Raw genomic sequence first — 20390 nt, forward strand, 5'->3', positions numbered from 1 at the left:
GCACTGGTGTGACTGCTGCTGGAATATGGTGTCCAGTTCTGCTGCCCAGAATTCAAGAAAGATGTTGATAAATTAGAGCGGGTTCAAAGAAGAGCCATGAGAATGATTAAAGGATTAGAAAACTTTCTGTATAGATAGACTCTAAAAGCTTAACCTATGTAGCTTAACAAAGAGAACATTAAGGAGTGACTTGATGACAGTCTATAAGTACCTAAATGGAGAAATATTTAATAATGAGCTCTTCAGTCTAGCAGAGAAAAGTACAACATGATCCAATAGCTGGAAATGCAAGCTAAATAAATTCAGACTGGGAATAAGGCATAATTTCTTTAACGGAGAGAGTATTTAACTATTGGAAAAATTTACCAGAGGTTGTGGAGGATTCTCCATCACTGACCATTTTAAAATCAAGATTGCATGTTTTTCTAAAAGCTGTGCTCTAGAAATTATTTGTAATCAATTCTGACTTTTATGCCTCATCACTTGTAATCACTTCAAATCTATCTTTCTGTAGTTAATAACCTTGTTTTATTGTTTTATCTAAACCCATGTGTGTTCGGATTGAAGAGTTTGGTAATCTTCACTTGAGATAACCAGGTCTGTGCATATTATTTTCCTTTGATGAAATGACAGACTTTCTATGAGCTTCCATTTACCAGTAGAGTGCTGAGCAGTACAAGACACACGTTTCTGGGAGACAAGGCTGGGAATTTGCTGGTGTCACTCTGCAATACAATTCATGAGTGGCTGGCAGAGCATTCATGTAACATAGCTGGGAGTGATTTTGCATGCTAGAGGCTGAGAGAGAACAGGCCAGGAGTGAATGTTTCTACAGCAAGCAGTGCAAAGGCACTCCAGTTTGGAGAATTGAGGGGACACAGCTATTCAACAATCCAGATTTTACCTCTGGAGAATGTCACAGATGGACCCGATAGAGGAAGAGATTCTGGATCCAGCAAGGCAAAGGCATCCTGATGTGCAGTCATGGCTCCAGATCTCCCTGGCATAAGAAGCACTTTCTCTTTCCCAGGCATTACCACCAGTGCTGAAGTCTTTCCTGATACAGGACAGTCCCGCACCTTATGGGGTGCCAGAGATGGTAGTTCTGACAGTTTGTTGCCTAGAACCACTGAATCCGATTGTTTATGGGTCTTTTTTTCATACTTGTGGAACTTGGAACGTACTCATTCCCTTGGGATGAGCTGGTGGAGGGAGCATCCATCTTCTTTGATTTGGAGGAAGACTTAGTCCCATGCTTATAGGACTGCTTCCTTATCTCCCAACTAGACCTCGCCATGGGTTCTGTGGGCACTGCCATCAGACATAATTGCGGGAGGTGCACTCCTCACTGAATCAGGCCAACATACGAGGGGGTTCCCTGGCCTGGGTCCAAGTGCGGTCTCATGATGAGCTCAATGAGATGCTTACGAAGGCAAAACGTCCAGCCTTCTTGGGTGTGGCTGGGGAAGTCCTGGCAAATACATGGCAGCCAGGTGCAATGAGTTTCTCCCAGGCAACAGAGGCAGCATTAGTGGTCGCTGCTGAGCGAGAACGATCACGGGCAGGAGGCAGAGTTTGTAGTCCGGAGTTGTGGCCATAGTCTGGTACCTGTACGTGGGCGGGGGGAGTGAAAATCCCAAAGTCTACCTAAAACGATTCCTAAAACTATTAACACTTAAAACTAAGATGAATATAAAACTGGTAAAAGTGCTATAAAATCACTATAACTATCTTTTTTTAGAAGTGCATGACAGATAAGGGCACTGAAAGTTCCAATCTGGACCATGTGGCGATAAGAAGGAACTGGAGATGTGGTCAGTCCACCCCACCCTTTAATGCCTCGGACAGAAGCACAAGGCAAGCCAGGGCACACGTGTGGATCAATGGACACTACTTTCAAATTCTCCAACTCTGGGCTCATGGTGCGCATGTGTAACCCTCAGTGGAATAGGGTCCATCACTCAAAGAATACCACAAATTTAAGGGGAATGAATGACTCACATCTTTAATAATGCAAGGATTTAGATCAGTGGCTCTTAACCTCTCCAGTTTTGCCTCACTTAAAAGCTACTTACTTTAAAAAAATAAGATATAAAATACAAAAGTGTCACAGCACACTATTACTGAAAATATGCTTACTTTCTCATTTTTACCATATAATTATAAATAGATTGGAATATAAATATTGTACTTAATTTCAGTGTATAGAATATAGAGCAGTGTAACATTTTGTACAAAATTTTAAATTGTACTGACTTCACTAGTGCTTTTTATGTATCCTGTTGTAAAACTAGACGTATATCTAGATGAACTGATGTACCCCGTGGAAGTCCTCTGCGTACCCCCTGGTTGACAACCACTGATGTAGATGTTCCTCACACAGTGGGTCGTGAGAAGGTTCTAAATGGGTCATCACGTCCAGGGCCAAAGTAACCATCACTGGACCCTGGCCTAGGCAAAGATACACTTCCCACAGTCTAGTGCAGAGGAGAGGCCCCAGGGGAGGTTTGAAGAGTGAGCCCAACCCACGTTCACCCCGTAGCAGCAGCTTCTGTTTCATGGGACATGGTGTTGTGACCTGGTGCATGGGTCGCAGTCAGTAGCATAGCTAGGGGGGAGCAGGGGGAGCGGCCGCTCCCCCACTGAGCACATTTCTCAAAAGTGGCGCCTTTTTAATTTTTACACTCACGCAGGGACGACGTTGCGGGCTGAGACCTTGTGTTCTGGAAGCGCCTCCTTGCTTGCGGCTGTCAGCTCGCGGCGCAGCGGGTGCGCCTGTCCCTTTAAAATGGGCGAGAGGGGGCGTTCCCATGGTGCCTAGCGGCGGGCGGCTTGGATTTTAAATCCTAGCAGCTGGCAGCGAGAGCGGGGCGAGGTCAACGCAGGGCCTGAGCCGCGCGGGGAGCAGGGCAGGGTTCGGGAGCCATGGGCAGGATCACGAGCGCGGTGGCCGGGAAGGGGGTGAAGCCACCAGGCGCGGCGGAGCCCGGGAAGGCGGCTGGGGCTGGGGCAGGGGCACTCACCGGCAGCAGCGCGGGAAGTGGAGCAATGTGGCTCCAGCCCGCTCCACTCCACCAGCTCCCAGCCGCGGTGCTCCGCTTCCCGCTGCCGGTGAGTGCGGGGAGGTTAGGGAAAGATTCCCCTCCAAACTCACCAGCAGCGGGAAGCAGAGCAACGCGGCCCCAGCCTGCTCCGCTTCCCTTGCCCCTACCCCTACCCCAGCCATGTTGCTGGGGCAGAGCGTTTGGGGAAAGGTCCCTCCTCCTCCCCTCTCCCCACACTCACCAGCAGCGGCGGGAAGCAGAGCAGCCTGGCCCCAGGCCACTCCACTCTGCCAGCTCCCAGCTGTGTCGCTCCGCTTCCTGCCGTCGGTGAGGTTGGGGAAAGGATGCTCCCCACACTCACCTGTGGCGGGAAGTGGAGCGACGTGGCCCCAGCCCATTCCGCTACCCTTGCCCCTGCCCCTACCCCAGCTGTGTTGCTTGGAGGGGAGGGGGCTGGGGAAAGGTCCCCCCTCCCCTGCACTTACCTGCGGCGGGAAGCGGAAGGCTGCGGCTGGGAGCTGGCAGAGTAGAGCTGGCTGGGGCTGGGCTGCTCCGCTTCTGCCACTGCTGGTGAGTGCAGGGGGGATCCCTTCCCCCAAGCCCTCTCCCCTGACTGACAAGGCAGGGACTGGGGCGAGGGAAGCGGACAGGGCTGGCTCTGACTTTTTTGCCGCCACAAGCGAAAAAACAAACAAACAAAAACCCTGGGTGCAGGGCGGCTGGACCCGGAAGCAAAGCAAAAAAACCCAAAAACCCTGGGTGCAGGACAGCCGGACCCGGAGGCAAAGGAAAAAAAAAAAATAGGGCAGCTGTGCCACCCTAGGATTGGCGGGAATGCCGCCCCTTAGAATCTGCCGCCCCAAGCACGAGCTTGCTTGGCTGGTGCCTGGAGCCGGTCCTGGAAGCGGAGCAAGCTGCTCCCCATCTCCCACTAATCCCCTGGGCCACTCTGGGCCTGCGGGCCCCCAAATGTGCCCCCCACAGCTCCTGCCTCCCAGACCCTCCGGATCTTCGGCGGCGGGACCTTCAGTGCCACCGAAGACCCAGAGCGCTGCTGAGTGAGTAAAAGCACCGCAGCGGGTGGCGCCTTTTTTTTTTATTTTTTTTTTAATTGCTCCCCCATTCCCTCCACCTGGCTACGCCACTGGTCGCAGTACCACTCAGGTTCAGTGTGGCCATCCCACTATATGATGGAGAGGCAGCCAGACCAAATTTAAGTGGCGCTGCAACCCTATGAACCAGGTCTCAACACCATTCACTGTAATTTGGCCCAGCCACTCCTCCATTCTTTTTATTGGGGGGGGGGGGACGACAACCAATGGGCCAAATCTGAGTGGTGCTGTGACCCTCCAACACCAGGTTGCAACCCCCGGAGCAGGGAGATGGGCCCAAATGACCTAAGCTGAAGGAAAGGCAAGGGCTGAGTCCAGACTGAGACAGAAGAGTCTAGTCTGTAAAGAGAAATAATTGGAACTCTAAGCTACAGAAACTCTGCATCCTGCCTAAGTCAATATTTAGGGTGAGAAATTACATTTTGTAACCTGTTTCTTTAGAGAATCAAGCTTAATTTGCATGTTTTGTTTTATTTGCTCAGTAATCTGCTTTGTTCTGTTTGCTATCCCTTATAATCACTTAAAATTTACCGTTTATAGTTAATCAACTTATTTCTTGTTTATAACATAACCCAGTTTGTGCAATTTATAACTGGGGGGGGGGGGCAAGAAGTTGTGCATATCTTCCTCCACATTGAGGGAGGGGGAAAATTTATAAGCTTACGTTGTACAGATTTCTCTACAGTGCAAGACAACATTATTTTGGGTGTACTTTCCAGAGGGAAGCTGCACTTGAGCGCTGAGCAATTGCCTAGCTGAATCTTCCCATAGACAGCTGCTCACAGACTGTGTGTGATTCCACAGCTGGTGCGTCCCTACGTGTGTGTGTGTGCTGCCAGAGAGCCCGATTCAGGAAAACAGGGAGAGGGAGCCCAGGATAGTGGAGCAGGCTGACTCAGTGAAATCCCAGTACATCAGATGTCATCCCAGAAGGGGGGGTCCAACCCGTCACACATATATGTAATGGTGAATCATTTAAAAAAAAAAAAAAAAAAAAAGACAAGATGCAGCTGGTGGGTTGCCTTAGTAAAATGTTTGGGAACCAATTATCTAGATCAGTGTTTCCCAAACTTGGGACGCCGCTTGTGTAGGGAAAGCCCCTGGCGGGCCGGGCCAGTTTGTTTACCTGCCACGTCCGCAGGTCCGGCCAATCGCGGCTCCCACTGGCCGTGGTTCACTGGTCCAGGCCAATGGGAGCTGCTGGAAGCGGTGCGGGCCGAGGGACATACTGGCTGCCGCTTCCAGCAGCTCCCATTCAGTGAGCACCCTGCAGCCTGTACCTTGAATCAGGCTGAGGTCCTGTGGAAAACAATTGTATGGGATCATGCAGCGACTGATCATAATGCATACCCATATGATCAACTTTAATTATGGTATTTCCTATATTTTCAGTAATTGAATTTGCAACCTTCACTTTTTTTTAAGCCTAACTTTTAGGGTATTTTCCAAGTTTTTAAAGAAGTAAACTGAAAAACAAATTCCATAGCATGCACTGATCATTGAATGAGTGGCCAGCAGAGTTTGAACCTGGGATCTTCAGCACAGCAGCCTAGACCTCTACCACTGGAGCTGAAGTACTATCATAGTGGCTTGTTTATGAACCAGTTTCTAGAGAGGAATACATCAAGCACTGAAACAGTGAGATATATATATACTGAAGTAGCCCCATTTCGCAGGGTGCATAACCAAGCACATAAATATAGCAGATTCTTTTGGAAAGCTGCGCAAGTGGATTCAACTTGGGTTTGCCATATTAGAGCGGTGGGTTCTACTCCCAGATCTACCAGAAGTGACCTTGTGCTCAGATATAGTCAACAATCACTGGAAGAGGTAAGATTTAAATTCACAGTTTCCTGGCTCCCAGTTCAATGTGCTTTTTCCTAAACGATATTTTGAAGGAGAAGGATATGCAGGCAGACTCATGCAACTCCGTGCAGCTTGGAAACATGTACAGGTGGAACATTCAGAAAATTACAGAGCAAGTATAGAACAAGTTCTACTGCCAAGATACTCCATCTTGTATCTTGGCCAAATATGGCTGTGTTTTCATGGAGGCAACAGTCATCTCTTTGACCCCAAGACCAATCACCTACCAAATTTCAATTTTTTCACCAAATTCCAAATCACTAGAATTGTTCAAAAATGCTTGGAAAAAATGTATTGATATTGGCAAAACTATTTTTCCCAAATCTTGTTCTTGGAAACTTGAGGCTGAGACCCACCATGGAAAATTTCATCCAAAACCATCACATTTTGGCAAAGTTATAAGGAACTAAAAACAGAGGATTATAGTGGGAAGTGTTAGGCAGTCTTACCTGTGTCACTCTCTCTCCACCTATAATGCAGGCAAAACATTTTCACATACAATATTTTTAAATTACATATGCATATAGGGTAAGCCAATTACATAAACATCGTTTTTTTTGCATTGACCTCATACACTGTTTTCTCTCCCGATTATACAATATGTACACATTTTCTAGCTATCTACCTCATATAGCCACTCAACAACAGTCAAGAGCTAAATTATGTCCAAATACTCTCTTAAGCAGGTACAATAATACCTCTCGATATCCCAATAGTTTCAAGCCTCCCCTCCTTACCTCTTTGCTTCCTCCAGATGACAAAGATACTCATAAGCCACATTCTGATGTCTTCTCTCATCCATCTCCTCTGCTGTCATCCTCTCATTATCCAGGACAGCTGCAAAGAGTCAAAAACATTGTCAGTCTTCAACATACCTGATATGCAGGTATATAAGTAACCCTTGACTTCAGCAGCTTGCACCTATCTCCACAGTAAAATGCGTCATCTTGCCCAAGGACAGCCATATCAGTGCACACAGCATATTCTCTATTATTTGTATTACAATAGCGCCTGGAGGCCATAGAGGGCCGATTGTGCTAGGCACTTACAAACATAGTAAGGTAGAGTCCTTTACCGAAAGAGCTTACAGCAGTGGTCACCAACCAGTAGATTGACTGCGGAGCCTCTGCCAGTCGATCACAATCTCTGGCCGCTAAAAGTCCATCAACACAACGGAGCTAAGGCAGGCTCCCTGCCTGCCCTGGCCCTGCGCTGCTCCCGGAAGCAGCCAGCATGTCCCTGCGTGGGGGGCAGAGGGTTTCCGTGCGCTACTCCTGCCTGCAAGCACTGCCCCCAAAGCTCCCATTGGCTGGGAACAGGGAACTGAGGCCAATGGGAGCTGAGGGGGCGGTGCCTGCAGGAACGGGCAGTACATGGAGCCACATGCCCCTCCCCCCAGGACCACGGCACAGGGACGGGCTGTCAGCTTCCAGGAGCAGTGTGGGGCTGGGGCAGGCAGGGAGCCTGCCTTAACCCTGCTGCACCACCACCCAAGGTTAGTGCTGCCCGGTGGGAGCCCACACCCCACCCGCACCCCAACCCCTACTCCTGAGGCCCTTCCCAGAGCCAGCACCCTGTACTCCATCCTGCACCTCAACCCCCTGCCACAGCCCTTAACCCTCTCCTGGAGCCAGCACCCTGTACCTCCTCCTGAACCCCAACCCTCTGCCCCAGCCCTGAGCCCCCTCCTGGAGCCAGCACCCCATACCCCCTCCTGCATCCAAAACCCTCTGCCCTAGCCCTGAGCCCCCTCCTGGAGCCAGCACCCTGTACCTCCTCCTGAACCCCAAACCCCCTCCTGCACCCAAACTCCCTCCCAGAGCTCACACCCCTCACCCTCTCTTGCACCCTAACCTCCTGGCCTAGGCTCAGCCAGGAGCCCCCTCCCACACTCCAAACCCCTCAGCCCCAGCCCAGACACCACACCCCAACTCCCTGCCCCAGAACGGTGAACCCGAGTGAGGGTTGGAGAGAGCAAGCAATGAAGGGGGGGGGGGTGAAGTCAGCATGGAGGGATCTTGGGGGAAGGGGTGGGGCTTCAGGGAATGGGTGGGGTAGATCCTGGATTGCACTTAAATTCAAAAAGTGATCTTGTGCTTAAAAAGGTTGGAAACCACAGGCTTACAATCTAAATAGACAAGACAAAGAGTGGGATGGAAAACAGAGAGGGCAAATGACTTAGAATCAGAGGCCTGGTCCACACTAACCCCCCATTTCGAACTAAGGTACGCAAATTCAGCTACGTTAATAACGTAGCTGAATTCAAAGTACCTTAGTTCGAACTTACCACGGGTCCAGATGCAGCAGGCAGGCTCCCCCGTCGACGCCGCATACTCCTCTCGCCGAGCTGGAGTACCGGCGTCGACGGTGAGCACTTCCAGGATCGATCCGGGATTGATTTATCGCGTCTAAACAAGACGCGATAAATCGATCCCAGAAGATCGATTGCTTACCGCCGGACCCGGAGGTAAGTGTAGACCTACCCAGAGAATCATAGAATACCAGGGTTGGAAGGGATCTCAGGAGGTCATCTCCTCCAACCTCCTGCTCAAAGCAGGACCAATCCCAAACAGATTTTTGCCCCAGATCCCTAAATGGCCCCCTCAAGGATTAAACTCACAACCCTGTGTGCAAGCCAATGCTCAAACCACTGAGCCATCCCTCCCCCACTTGTCTAAGGGGTCACAGCAGATCAGTGTCAGAACCAGAAAAAGAAACCCAGGACTCCTGATTCCTTGTCTATGTCCCTCTCTACTAGACCACAGTGCCTCTACATGGCTCTTATTCATCATACCTCCATATTATAACAAACGGGATTAAACCTGGGTCCAATTTTTCATTGTCCTGCATTGGCTTGATGGCCAAATCAAGCTGTCCATTACAAATGAAAGAAAACACAATAATTGAAAAATGATTCTTCCCTTTCTCTCCTGTCACTGACACAGAAGTACCTCGTCTTCTCTTTAACCGCTAACCCCTCCATTTACCCCAGAGACCACTGATCTCCCTAATGCCCACTTATTCCCTCCCAAATCCTCTCACACTCTAGTTCTTTCCCCACACACTATAATTACTGCTCTATCTCATCTCTAAGATTACTGAATGCACTATCTACAAGCCCTGTTTGGTATTTCTCTCCTCCAATTCAGCTTCTGGCTCCTGTACTCCACTAAAACTGCTCTCACCAAAGAATCTAATCATCTCTTCATGGGCAAAGATCAGAGTCAATACTCCAGCCTCATCTTTTGAACTATCAGTCACCTCATAGCTCAAATAGTGAATGCCAGTGAAAGTGAGGTAGGATCAGAAGAGGCTAAAATAGGGAAAGAACGAGTTAAAAATTACTTGGACAAATTAGATGTCTTCAAGTCACCAGGGCCTGATGAAATGCATCCTAGAATATTCAAGGAGCTGACTGAGAAGATATATGAGCCATTAGCGATTATCTTTGAGAATTGATGGAAGATGGGAGAGATTCCAGAAGACTGAAAAAGGGCAAATATAGTGTCCATCTATTAAAAGGGAAATAAGGACACAGGCCCTGCCCCCACTCCACCCCTTCCTGCCCCCTCCCCTGAGCCTGCAGTGCCCTTGCTCCTCCTTTCCCCCTCCCCCCAGCCTCCTGCATGCCACGAAACAGCTGATCGGGAGGTGCTGGGAGCGGAGTGGGGGAACTGATGGGGGTTGCTGACGTATTACTGTGGTTCTTTGGCAATGTACATTGGTAAATTCTGGCTCCTTCTCAGGCTCAGGTTGGCCACCCCTAATTTAGTTGGTGTTGGTCCTGCTTTGAGCAGGGGATTGGACTAGATGACCTCCTGAAGTCTCTTCCAACCCTAATATTCTATGATTCCTCCTGTCCTCTTTCTCCAGTTTCAGTAAAAATGCTTGTTTTATTTCTTGTTCTTTCTTGTGTTTAATCAACAAACTTTCAACTTTAAAATAAGTGATTGTGTGTGTTTGCCAGGAAACCGAGTAAATCAAGGTCTCTAAAAAAACAAACCTCTTCGTATCACTGATTTTATATTGGACAGTGAAAAAGTTTATAACACTTTTAACTCTTTTGACCCATGAAATTAATACAACACATCCCATCTCATATGTGTAATGAATGTTACGAACCACTGACTGCCCCCCAACCTATTCAATAAAATAAGACATCTTCAAGTTATGTCCTGTTAGACTGCATTATTTATATTGCATTCATTACATGAAATTACATTACCATGTATGAAGTTCTAAATCTTGTGTTATGCAGGAAGTCAGAATAAGATTTCTAGAGATTATTTTAATTCCAGATATGAATAGCAGCCTAAAAAAAATAGCAGCCTAAAAAAAAAAAAATCTCATTCACATAAAATATTTATATACGTAAAATCTCATTTACATAAATACATAAAATATTTATATTGTGATACAGCATGGCCAGAGGGCAGCAGGAGAGGGTTAGAAGGGAGCCTTATTCCCTGTAGAGGGAAGAAAGTTTGCTATAGATTAATTAGAGCACCTGAAGCCAATCAGAGCACCTGATATAAACCCCCTGCTTCAATCAGACAGGGAAAGGTGTTGGAGCAGAGAGCACTTTGGAGGGAAGCAGAGGAAAGTTTGGAGAAGTGCTGTGGTGGGCTAAGAAGACCAAGACCCTAGGTAAAGGGACACCTGGCTTGTGCAGAGGGAGAGCAGGAAGCCCCCACAAGCTGAAGGGCAGGAGAGGAAAGTAGGCCAGGGGAAGGAACTGCTAGTTCAAGTGGTTTACCGCTATCCCTAGGGCCCCTGGGCTGAGACCCAGAGTAGAGGGCGGGCCCAGGTCCCTCCCTCTCCACTCCCCTCCTCTAGGACACTAGTGGGGCAGTTAATATTCCAGTTCAGGGGCAAGAAATGGTGCCCTGAAACCCCCTCCCTCCCCCCAGAAGAGAAAGTGTGAGACCCATCATAGTCATGCAAGCAATTTGCCACAATATACAAAAAAATCTCACAAAATATTTAAATACATAAGAAGAAATATTTTATGTGAATGAGATTTTAAAATTTACTGTAGCTGGAGCATGTAACAATAGCTATCCTATTAAGGATGCCTAAGCATTTCCATCCTAAAGGTTTTGGCATTGAAACGAACTAAAACGGAGAAGCTTTAGTGGCCCCATCCTTTGGAGCAGGAACTTGAAATTTAGGCAGAGATGGCCTCTGTTAGAGCAATCCTTTTGCTGTGCCCATGAAAATCCACCCAAAGTTGGCCAAGTTATAAATCTCTGAAAAAGTGCAGTGTACACATGCTTAATAGAGGCTTATTAAACCTCCATAACTAAATTACACAGACATTCCCTCCACACTGGCCAGGGTCCAAACTGGAGCTAAGCCTGGTTTTCCATGCAATGCAGCTTTGAGCTGCTGAGGGCCACGTCTGGGGCCCGTGCAAAATTAACACTGCCTCCCTGTGAATCTGCATTGCAATACAGCATTTAAACTACATAATCACATGACAGTATTTCCTAAGAATCCCAACTCATTCAGTGCACAATTAGTGAGACAGCTGAGCAAGCTTATTTTTGTTTCCACTGTTCAGTGAGAAGAGGGTACAAATCTACTCATACACATACATGAACATTCAGAATCAGACCATTAGTTTCAATGGATTTATGCCAGATTTATACTGTGATAACTTCAAACACAACTAGGTCCAAAATGAGCCACAAATCTAGAAGACCATCTTCCTATTCACTATGAACCCCTGCCTCATTGAGTGCACATCTTCTAAACCAGTGGTTTTCAAACTTTTTTTCTGGGGACCCATTTGAAGAAAATTGTTGATGCCCGTGATCTAACAGAGCTGGGGATGAGGAGTTTGGGGTGTGGGAAGGGCTCTGGGCTGGGGCAGAGGGTTGGGGTACAGGGGTGAGAGCTGCAGGGTGGGGCCAGGAATGTGGGGTTCAGGGTGTGGGACAGGACTCTGGGCTAGGGCAGGGGGTTGGGGTGCAGGAGTGGGTCAGGGCTCTGGACTGGGGGTGAAGGCTCTGGGGTGAGGTCGGGGATGAGGGGTTTGGGGTGCAGGAAGGGGTTCCAGGTTTGGGGGGCTCAGAGTTGGGGCAGGGATTGGGGCACGGGGTACAGACTTAACTCCGGCGGCTCCTGGTCAGCGGCACAGCCGGGGTGCACCGCGGACCATACTGCACCCCAGAAGTGGCCAGCAGCAGGTCTGCTCCTACGCAGAGGCACGCAAGCGGCTCCACGCGACTCTTGCCCACAGGTGCTGCCGGCCCCCCCCCCCCCCCCAGTTCCTGTTGGTCGGTTGCTGGCCAATGGGAGTGTGGAGCTGGTGCTCAGGGCGGAGCCCCGTGGACCCCCTACCTAGAAGCTGGACCCGCTGCTGGCCACTTCCGGCGCACGGCGCGGTATCAGAAAAGGTAAGCACTAGCCTGTCTTAGCTGGGCAGCACTGCTGACGGGACTTTTAATGTCCCCGTCAGCAGTGCTGACCAGAGCAAGGCGCCTTATATGGTGCTGACCAGAGCAAGGCGCCAGTAGTGGGTTGCGACCCACTGTTTGAGAAACACTGTTCTAAACTATACATTGAACGATGAATGGATCCTGTGAAAATAATAGCATGCAGTCATGTAATTAAAGACTGTATTATAATGCATACAGCACGAGGGGGCAGACCTAAGATTTAGCATTAACATTGCAATTTCCTGACTTTTCAGTGTTAACATTTCATTCAGATTGCAAATGTAAACAGTTTTTTAATGTAATATGAATTCATTTAAAAGGGACACAATAACATCAGTGGGAAAAGAGAGTCCTCTTGTAGCAGAAGGAACCAAGGAATGCTCTTCTTGTGTCAAATGAAGCAAGGGAAGTATACAGAAGGGTGACTGGATGTTTTATGCATGTGGGGAGGGTGCAGAAAGAACATGAATGGAGAGAAAGGTATCACACACAGAGCAAATGGGAGTACATCCACCTCACAATCCTTTTGCTCTTCACAGTGCAGGAAAGGAAACATATAGTGCACCCAAAGTTCCTTGTTGTAGCTGAACTTGGAACCAAATGACATCTCACTTGCATCTTGCTGTTGTTGTAGAAGCCTAAGTTTATGTTCTCAGAGTAGTTATGGGGATTTAGCTATATCTCTTCCACTAATTGTAATGGAAGCTTTGAAAATCTCAACCCTATTTTCTGCTATATTAAAAAGGAGAATCTGCAGTGGTCAATGGACTTTTATTGTTTTTTCAAACTGAAAATCTACAATTATCACTGGCCTGTCACACCAGAAACCCAAAGCTTGCTTTCTTTGTTTTGTTAGGGGGTTGCTTTGTTTTAAAACATAGGAATTGCCATACTAGATCAGACCAATGGTCCATCTAGTGCAGTATCCTACATCTGACAGAAGGCAGTACCTGATGCTTCAAGGAAATTATAAGAAATCCCTTAGTGGGCAGTTCTGAAATAACTTCCTGTAGCAGGGTGGACACCCGCTCCTGCCCTGAAGGGCTTGAAATCAGCCCTGAGAGAGGGCTGCAGTGTAAAAGCAGCCCTGGAGAGGGCTGCAGCTCTAAAAGCTGGGCTGACTGGGGAAGCGGCCGCAGCTGGGCCACACCCCATCAGGCCACAACTGGCCTGTATAAAAAGGCTGGGAAACAGGAGCTCAGCAGTCTCTCTCTAGCTGTAGAGGGAGATGGGCCTGGCTGCAGGGAGCTAGGGACAGGGCACCTGAGTGGAACAGGGCTGCTGAAAGGCAGAGGCGCTGGGGATATCCAGCCTGGAAAGCCCCAGGCTGTGGCCTAGCATAAGGCAAATAGGTACTGGGGGTTGCAGGGAGCAGGTCCAAACCCAACCTTGCTGGTGATGAGTAGGCTGATACTGCAGTCTGCCCCAGGGCATCAGGCTAGACAATGACTGGCAATAAACATATACTGAGGCAAGGTGGGGATAGTGGGTGGGGGTTCCCTGGAGAGGGGAGCCCCTGAGAGAAAGGGGTTACTGTTGGGGGGTAGCACCCCAGATAACAGGGCACCGGGTCTGGGAGGGACACAGGGGCCAAGCGGCGGGGGACACCGGCCTGCAGAGGGTGCTCTGAGGGCTGGAGAGCTAACTCCCTGAGATGACCAGCAGGAGGTGCTGCAGGGGTGAGTCCACACACTTACACTTCCCTATAGGGGAAGTTTCTTCCTAACCCTGTCAGTCAGAGGTTGGCTTATGCCCTGAAACCTGAGAGTTTATAGCCCTTCAATTTGTATTTATTTAATGTAACCAACTGCAGATGTTCTCATCCATATAAATGTCAATTTTTTTAAACCAAGAGATGAGGTCTGGGTTGGGTATCTTAGCCTCAATGATTTCTTGTGGGAGTTAGTTCCAGAGACAATTTTTTTTTATTTTTTTTAAACACAAGTATTCCTTTTTATTATGGCTTAAGGGATAAAGTGGGACTTTGGCCCCTTGTAATAGTCACACCTTACATCAAATCAAACTATTCATTCAGACAACGAGGACTAGTGACTGTGCTTGCTGCAGCACATTAGTAGAAGGGAAGATGCTTTTTTGAACAATTCTAAGCCTATAGCACAGTGGTTCTCACTTTTGTACTGGTGACCCCTTTCACATAGCAAGCCTTTGAGTACGACCCCCCCTTATAAATTAAAAACACTTTTTACTTATTTAACACTATTATAAATGCAGGAGGCAATGCAGGGTTTGGGGTGGAGGTTGACCACTTGTGACCCCCCCATGTAATAACCTTGCGACCCCTTGAGGGGTCCCGACCCCCAGTTTGAGAACCCCTGCTGTAGCATTTGAACGGATAAATGTTTTATCTCATTTTTATGTGAAAAAGATTTTAAATAGTTTTTTCATACCCTATCAAACACCTGCCACTGTTTGATACAAGAGACTGCAAGGGAATAAACTATACCAGCAAAGTTCAGGGACAACACCCCACTGAGAAGCCCACCTCCCCTCCTGCTAGCCAATGAAAGGCTCATCACACCAGTATTCCACTCATTACACCAATTCCCCACAGAATACAGGATCAAATACAAGGTCTTAATCATAATTTTTAAGGTCCCCCATGGAACCAGCCCCAGATACCTCAGAAAGGTGTCTCTTCACAACCAGGAACTTCCCCCAACTCTTATGTTCCACGGGAGCTATGAAGCTGTCAACCTCAGAGCAAGACAGAGTCAAGGCTTTGGTACTCATGTCCAAGGAGATAAAAATGACTACAAGTTTCACAGCCTTCAGAACAAAGTGTAAAATATTTATTTGACTTAGCTTTCCCACAGCTGCAACTAAAAAAATGACTAAGAAAAGAGATGTGAAGACAAGAAGGGGGAGGGGGGCAAGAGGAGGAATATTAGGAGAGAAGGAAGGGAAGAAATAGAGATTTAAAAAAATAAAAATAAAAATATAGCACCAATTGTTTGCAAGGAAGAAGGGACAAAAAGAGCACACTGCCCAAAGCAGCTGTGGTTACTATCTTTGGGGAGGTGCCCAAAAACTATGCAGATGGACACTAACCAGGGCCCGCTCCAAGTGGGCAAAAAAAAAAAAAAGCCATGATCGGTGGCTGTTCTACCGTGCCGCTTCATTCTTCGGTGGCTGGTCCTTCCCTCCGAGAGGGACTGAGGGACCCACCACCGGAGACCCGGACGTGCCACCCCCTTCCATGGGCTGCCCCAAGCACTAGCTTGCTGTGCTGGTGCCTGGAGCCAGCCCTGACACTAACAAAAAAACAAGTTTAGTTATATTGTACACAGCCGCAGGCTACTAGTCCCTGTACCAGTTCAGGGGTTTCCATCCTTCATATTAGTCTATCTAGAGCAGCTCTGATATATTTGAAACACCTCCATTCTCCTTCTGGTTATTGGCAGGGAGAACCTCTCTCATCTTGCCACTACTACCCCACAGCTTCTTGGTTGCTTCAAGAGGGGTGGCTCTCCTCTATTCTACTCCTTCTTCCAGCACGCTCACTGTTACCACTATTCTACTTTCACCTCAGCCTCCATTTTTGAGTCCTCTCCTACATCATTAATAAGTCACTATCTCTGCTGGTTTCTAATAGTTTTCCCAAGCAAAATCAGAGGTAAAATAGCATGAAACCTGCTAACTTCAATGTTGCAACACTGATCACCACCAGCATGGAGTTACACACTGAATATGCTTATGAAAGCACTAAGCAGCAATGGCAGCACCACAGCTGTCTGCCTGCAGATTTTGGAAGATACCACAGCATTGGGTTACTTTTGGAAAGCTATTATCACAAACATAAAAGTCTATTCCTGGGAGAACTCTGTGCAACTGCATACACGCAGAATTCATGTCCGGTGCAGAATTTTTTTTCTACTCTGCAAAAAATACATTCTGCCCAAGAAGTGCTGCAGTTCTGCCTTTCTCCCACCAGAGGCCGCTGTGGTGCCAGAACAGCTGACTGACTGGCAGCAACACCTAGCAGCCAGCTACTTTCATTACAGCAGCCTGCTGGTGGAGGCATAGTGGGGCACATGGGGCTACTGGGGGGTCACAGACTTGGGTTCAAAAGGGCTAGTGGGGAGACAGACTGGGGTGTGGGCTTGGGAGCTAGTGGGGTGACAGCACTGAGCCAGGGACTGAATGGGAGGGGACTCCAGGGCCACATGGGGGCGGGAGCAGATGTGCCTGACTGAATGGGAAAGGCTCAGAGTCAACCAGTGTCAGCAAGGGGGAAGCTCCCCAACTTGCTAACAATCCTCCTCCCAAAAGAAACGGTTGCATATTTCTCCCACGCAACAACCCTCCAGGTTCCTTCCCTCTTCCTCAGCTCCTCCATTACCCCTGACTCCCCCAAGCCTTTACACTGCTTCTGACGGATGCAGAAATGTATTTCTGTATTGTAGTTTAAATAAATTACTCAAATTTTGTATTAATATGCCTAATAAGGAATCTATTTGTCAAAAAAATATTTCCTGAATTTTTGTCTGGATTGTTACAGACAGTTACTGACAGGTATTTTGAAATAAATTAGCAAAAGAATCAAACTGGCGTGTTTATATAGTGTTATTTTGACAAACAACATGTGCAGAATTTAATTTTTTGGTGCAGAATTTGCCCATGAGTAATAAGAGACAAATATGTCATGACTTTTAAAGATAAGTTTAAATTCAACAGAAACTGATAGCACTAGCAAGGGCCAGCTTCTTATTTGCAAGTGCATAAATTGATTTGTCAAGCCATTCATATTTGTAGGCTGCAGTGTTGTTGGTCTTAGGCTCCTGAGAGACAAGGTGTAAAGGTAATATTTTTTAATTGGACTAACTTCTGTTGGTGAGAAAGACAAACTTTTGAGTTTACACAGAGTTCATCTTCAGGTCTAATTTAGCTACAACACTGTGACTACTTCTCAGACCTGAAGAGCTCTGTGTAAACTCAAAAGATTGTCTCTCTCACCAAAAGAAGTTAGTTCAATAAAATATATTACCTCACCCACCTAATTTCTCTAATATTTGTAAAACTGATATATTTCAGATGTCTTTTACAGAATATGTAAAATAGTGAATAGTACATTAACATTAATACAGGAGAATGAGGAGGAAGCAGCCCCGAAAGCTGATATTCTTGTTCAAGAAATACAGAAGAGGAAAACTTGAACATGCAAGATGTTTGAATTCAGACAAGGTAAATTTAGACAGACCATTAGCAAAAGATCCTTGACAGATCAATGCAGCCATGGGAGTCTCCCAAAGAAAGGGGTAGAAACCCCAACACTAAGGTCAATAAAACTGGCCTGGCAGAGCCCTGAAGACCAACTTCTGCAAGGAACACGCCCGCACAGGCCCCGGGGAGGAGCGAGGCTCGTTCTGACTGAGCCAGCCTTTTCCAGCGCTAATTCTACGTGACACACGAGGCAGCTGCAGCTTCTGCGACTGCCTCACTTGCCCCATGTGCCAAGGCACCCTCAGGCGCCCACTGTCCAAAGGCGGCCGCCAGGGCCAGCTGGGCTCAGGCAGGCACACCGAGCCCTCGCCATGCGGAGGGCGGCGGCGCTGAGGACTGCGCGTCAGTCAGACGTGACTGCTACAGTCAGACCATCCCCATCCCCCAGGGCCGCGGACGGGCTCGCCACCCCGCCCGGCCCCGGGACCGCTCCCAACACACAAGCCCCGGCCGCAGACCACAACCCGCGTCCCCCGAACCCATCTCCACGCCCCACAGGCGCCTCAGAGCCAGGACTCTCGGGCAGGGACGGCGGGCGCGAAGGCAGGGCCCATCCCCAGAACAGCGGGAAGCCCCTGGGCCCGGAAGGCAGGCACCGCCCTCCCGGTACTCACAGCCGTAATGGGGCCGGGCCACCCCGAGCCCGTCAGCTTCCTCCGAGACAGACATGGTGCTGCGGGCCGAGCCGGGCCGGGCCGTTCGGTCGCTGCGGGGCTGGGCGGACGCAGCAGCGGCTGAGGCGGGAGCGGCTGTTCCTGTTCCTGGTCTCAGCGCTGGGTGTGTCGGAAAGAGGCGCCGCCCGGAGCCGCCCGCCCCCGGCAGCCCACGCCTTGCGCACTTAGCTCCGCTCCCCATTCTCCCCGCAGCCCGCTCCTGCCCCTTCGGCCCTCGCAGGGTAGGCAGCGCGCGCTCCCCCTGCAATTCCCCTCCCAGCCGTGCCCCCCACAGCCGAGCTGCAGCCCCCCATCAGCCCCAAACCAACGCAGAGCCGTGCTGTCCCACACCGCCCCCCAACAGCCGCGGCACTGCCCCCCCCCACAGTCCCTCTGCCGCCTCTCCCCTCCCCCCCCCCCGGTGTGCTGCAGCCCCGCACCCAGCTGTGCCATCCCTCAGCCCCCACAACCCACACAAAGCCTCACAGCCACCCAGCTATGCTACTGTCCCCTATAGCCTCCCCATCTGTGCCACCTCCCCCTGCCAAGCTCCTCCCTCCCACAGCTCCGCCACAGCCCACCCCACACATGGACCTCTGCCCTGTCTCCCAGCTGCACTGCCCCCCACCCAACTATGCCAACCCTTCCAACAGACAAACACCGCTTACAGCCCCCAGCATGGTCTAGGTAGCACCACACACACACACACAGCCCCCAGCCCAGTCCCCTTCTGCCCGCCCCCATAATCCCCTGCACAGCTGCACCACTGACCCCCTTTGCAGCATAGGTAGCATCACACCTCTGCCTCCCCCAATCCCCCATTGCCTCCCCCACCTAGCTTCACTATTGCCTACACAAACACACCTGCTGCACTGAGTAGATAGCGCCTCTGCACACAGCCCTCAGCCACAGTGGGTCCCTCGCCCCACACACACCTTTAGCTGTGCTCCCCCCCCCCCACCCCCAGACCAGCTATGTTGCCCCCTACAGGCCCCACCCAGCCACACCGTCTTCTACACAGAGAATCCCCCAACCAGCCGCACTGTCTCTGCCCCAAACACAGCCTCCCTCCGCCACACCGCCTACCCCTGCACATAACCACTCTTAGCCAGCTATACTGCCCCCCTCACACAATCCCCTTCACCAAGCCCAGTCCTGATGCCCCCCATAAACACAACGCCCTGCACCCACCCCTGACACGCATACACACGCTCACAGCCCAGACAGGCTGCCAGCTCCCCCACACACAGCCTCACCACCTCCTGCCCCATACACAGCCCCCACAGCTGTGCTGGTCTCCCCCACCACCACACACTCAGCCATGCTACCCCCACATACATGAAGCCCCCTGCCCATCCACGCCATCCCAGCCCACACACAAACAGCCCCCCCAGCCCAACCACACCACTCCCCTCCACAGCTCCTCTCACACACACACAGCCTCCCAGCCCAGCCATGCTGGATCCCACTTCCCATACACACTTAGCCATGCCACCCTCCCACACATACCCCCCAGTCCAGATGTGCCATCCCATCCCCCTAGGCCCCTCAGCCCAACCACATCACTCCCCCACATGCAAGCCACTCTGCCCAGCTGTGCTAGCCCCAAGAGTCCCTTAGCCCCCCACATGCACAGCTCCCCTAGCCCAACCATTCCCCCCACCTGCACTGAACCCCCACAGCCTCACAGCTGCACCGAACCTCCATACACAGCCCCCCTAGTCAAGCTAGGCCCCACACACAAAGCACCCCCAGTCATGCAAGGACGCCACACACATTCAGCATCCCCCTCAGGCCAGCTGCACCTCCCCCCAAAATCTCCCAGGCCACCTGCACCACCCCCCAGTCTCGCACCACCCCCATACACTCATCCCCTCTGCTCAGCTGTGCCACCCCTATACACACAGTCCCCCCTCACACAAACAGCCCCCTCCAAACCCAGCCACACCACCCCCCTTCACAGCTGCACTGGTCCTCTCACACATACACATAGCCTCAGCCATGCCAGACCCCCCACACACACACTCACAC

At 49.9% G+C, this 20390-nt stretch overlaps 1 protein-coding gene across 1 annotated transcript in view; it reads right to left on the bottom strand.

The window, feature by feature from the left end:
• The window catches only part of IQGAP1 (IQ motif containing GTPase activating protein 1), a 158377-nt gene extending 139857 nt beyond the window's left edge, over positions 1-18520 (bottom strand). The window contains exons 1-2 of the mRNA XM_005300627.5: positions 18321-18520; positions 6760-6859 (exon numbers count right to left, since the gene is read on the bottom strand). Coding sequence (XP_005300684.1) covers positions 6760-6859; positions 18321-18375 — 155 coding nt within the window. The 5' untranslated portion in view covers positions 18376-18520. The remainder of the gene's footprint in view (positions 1-6759; positions 6860-18320) is intronic.
• Between the last annotated feature and the right edge of the window lie 1870 nt (positions 18521-20390).

This window comes from Chrysemys picta, chromosome 10 (genome assembly GCF_011386835.1).
Source record: "Chrysemys picta bellii isolate R12L10 chromosome 10, ASM1138683v2, whole genome shotgun sequence".
Taxonomy (NCBI): domain Eukaryota; kingdom Metazoa; phylum Chordata; order Testudines; family Emydidae; genus Chrysemys; species Chrysemys picta.